The sequence below is a fragment of the Lactuca serriola genome, chromosome 3 (genome assembly GCF_051521515.1).
Source record: "Lactuca serriola cultivar US96UC23 chromosome 3, Lser_US96UC23_V15, whole genome shotgun sequence".
Classification (NCBI taxonomy): domain Eukaryota; kingdom Viridiplantae; phylum Streptophyta; class Magnoliopsida; order Asterales; family Asteraceae; genus Lactuca; species Lactuca serriola.
Genome location: NC_136410.1, coordinates 171912912 through 171914208, shown reverse-complemented (window position 1 = coordinate 171914208; position 1297 = coordinate 171912912). Strand labels below are relative to the sequence as shown.

General features: G+C 36.1%; 1 protein-coding gene across 1 annotated transcript; it reads right to left on the bottom strand.

Annotated features, from left to right (window-relative positions):
* Positions 1-517: 517 nt before the first annotated feature.
* LOC145095875 (uncharacterized) lies at positions 518-1297 on the bottom strand. Its single transcript, XM_079033690.1, has one exon. The coding sequence runs from the start codon at positions 1295-1297 to the stop codon at positions 518-520; it is 780 nt and encodes a 259-aa protein (XP_078889816.1).

The window sequence follows — 1297 nt, the reverse complement described above, 5'->3', positions numbered from 1 at the left end:
TAATCAGAAGAAGAAGTAAGAAATATTCAACTTAGATAAATAAAGTCATATATTATTATTTTGAGAAGAAGCATCAAGATCTCTTCTCATGAAACGACTATGACATAAAAATCATAAAAGACATTAAACAAAACTACATATTATTCTTGACCATGACAATGACTGTAAACAAACATAATGCAAAAATAAAATGATACTAGAAAACCAACAATTGCATTATATGGCATATCCATCTCCTTTATAGGAAAAATTGGGTACTTCCATCACCATCCATAGCACCGTTTGTCCCTTCCGTGTAGGCAAGATAATCGGCGACATCCAAATGTCCCATTTCTAGTTGATCTTCGGAAAAATAATTTTGAACAAAATTTGTTTCCGCATTTTTTCCTTCTTTATATTTTAAAGAAGCTTGATAAAGATCAACAAAATGCTTTGGAGTGCGACATGTACGCGATCAATGACCGGTCATTCCACATCAGTGACAAACATTTTCAACTTTCTTTTTGCCTTGACCACTTTAATCATTAGGATGTGAGTTTTTGTTATTTTCCCACTTCTGGTGGTTACTTATATTATTATTATTGTTGGGACGATTATTATGACGGCCTCCGCCACGTCCACGACCTCGACCATGACCACGGCCACGGCCATGGTTAGACCCACGGCCGTTATAATTAGATGTTGTCGTATTCACTTCAGGGAATGGACTAGAACCGGTCGGACGTGATTGGTGATTTTTCATTAAGATCTCATTATTTTGTTCAACCACAAGAAGACATGAGATGAATTTACAATATTTTTTAAAACCTTTCTCACGATATTGCTGTTGTAGGAGCATGTTAGTGGCATGAAAAGTAGGGAATGTTTTCTCTAGCATATCTTCATCAGTTATAGTCTCACCACATAGTTTTAGTTGGGAAGTAATTTTGAACATGGCTGAATTATACTCACTCACGGATTTAAAATCTTGTAGCCGAAGGTGTAACCAATCAAAACGAGCTCTAGGAAGTATCACCATTTTTTGATGATCATGCCTCTCTTTCAGATTATTCCAAAGATCAGTTAGATCTTTGACAATGAGGTATTCAGCTTTTAATCCTTCATCGAGATGGTGGCGAAGGAAAACCATCACCTTAGCCTTTTCTTGGCTTGATGCTTCATTTAAAGGATTTACATCCTTTATGGTGTTTCCAAGACCCATAGCATCAAGGTGGATTACAGCATCAAGGATCCATGATAAATAATTTTTTCCACTAATGTCAAGAGCCATAAACTCAAGTTTGCTAAGGTTTGCCAT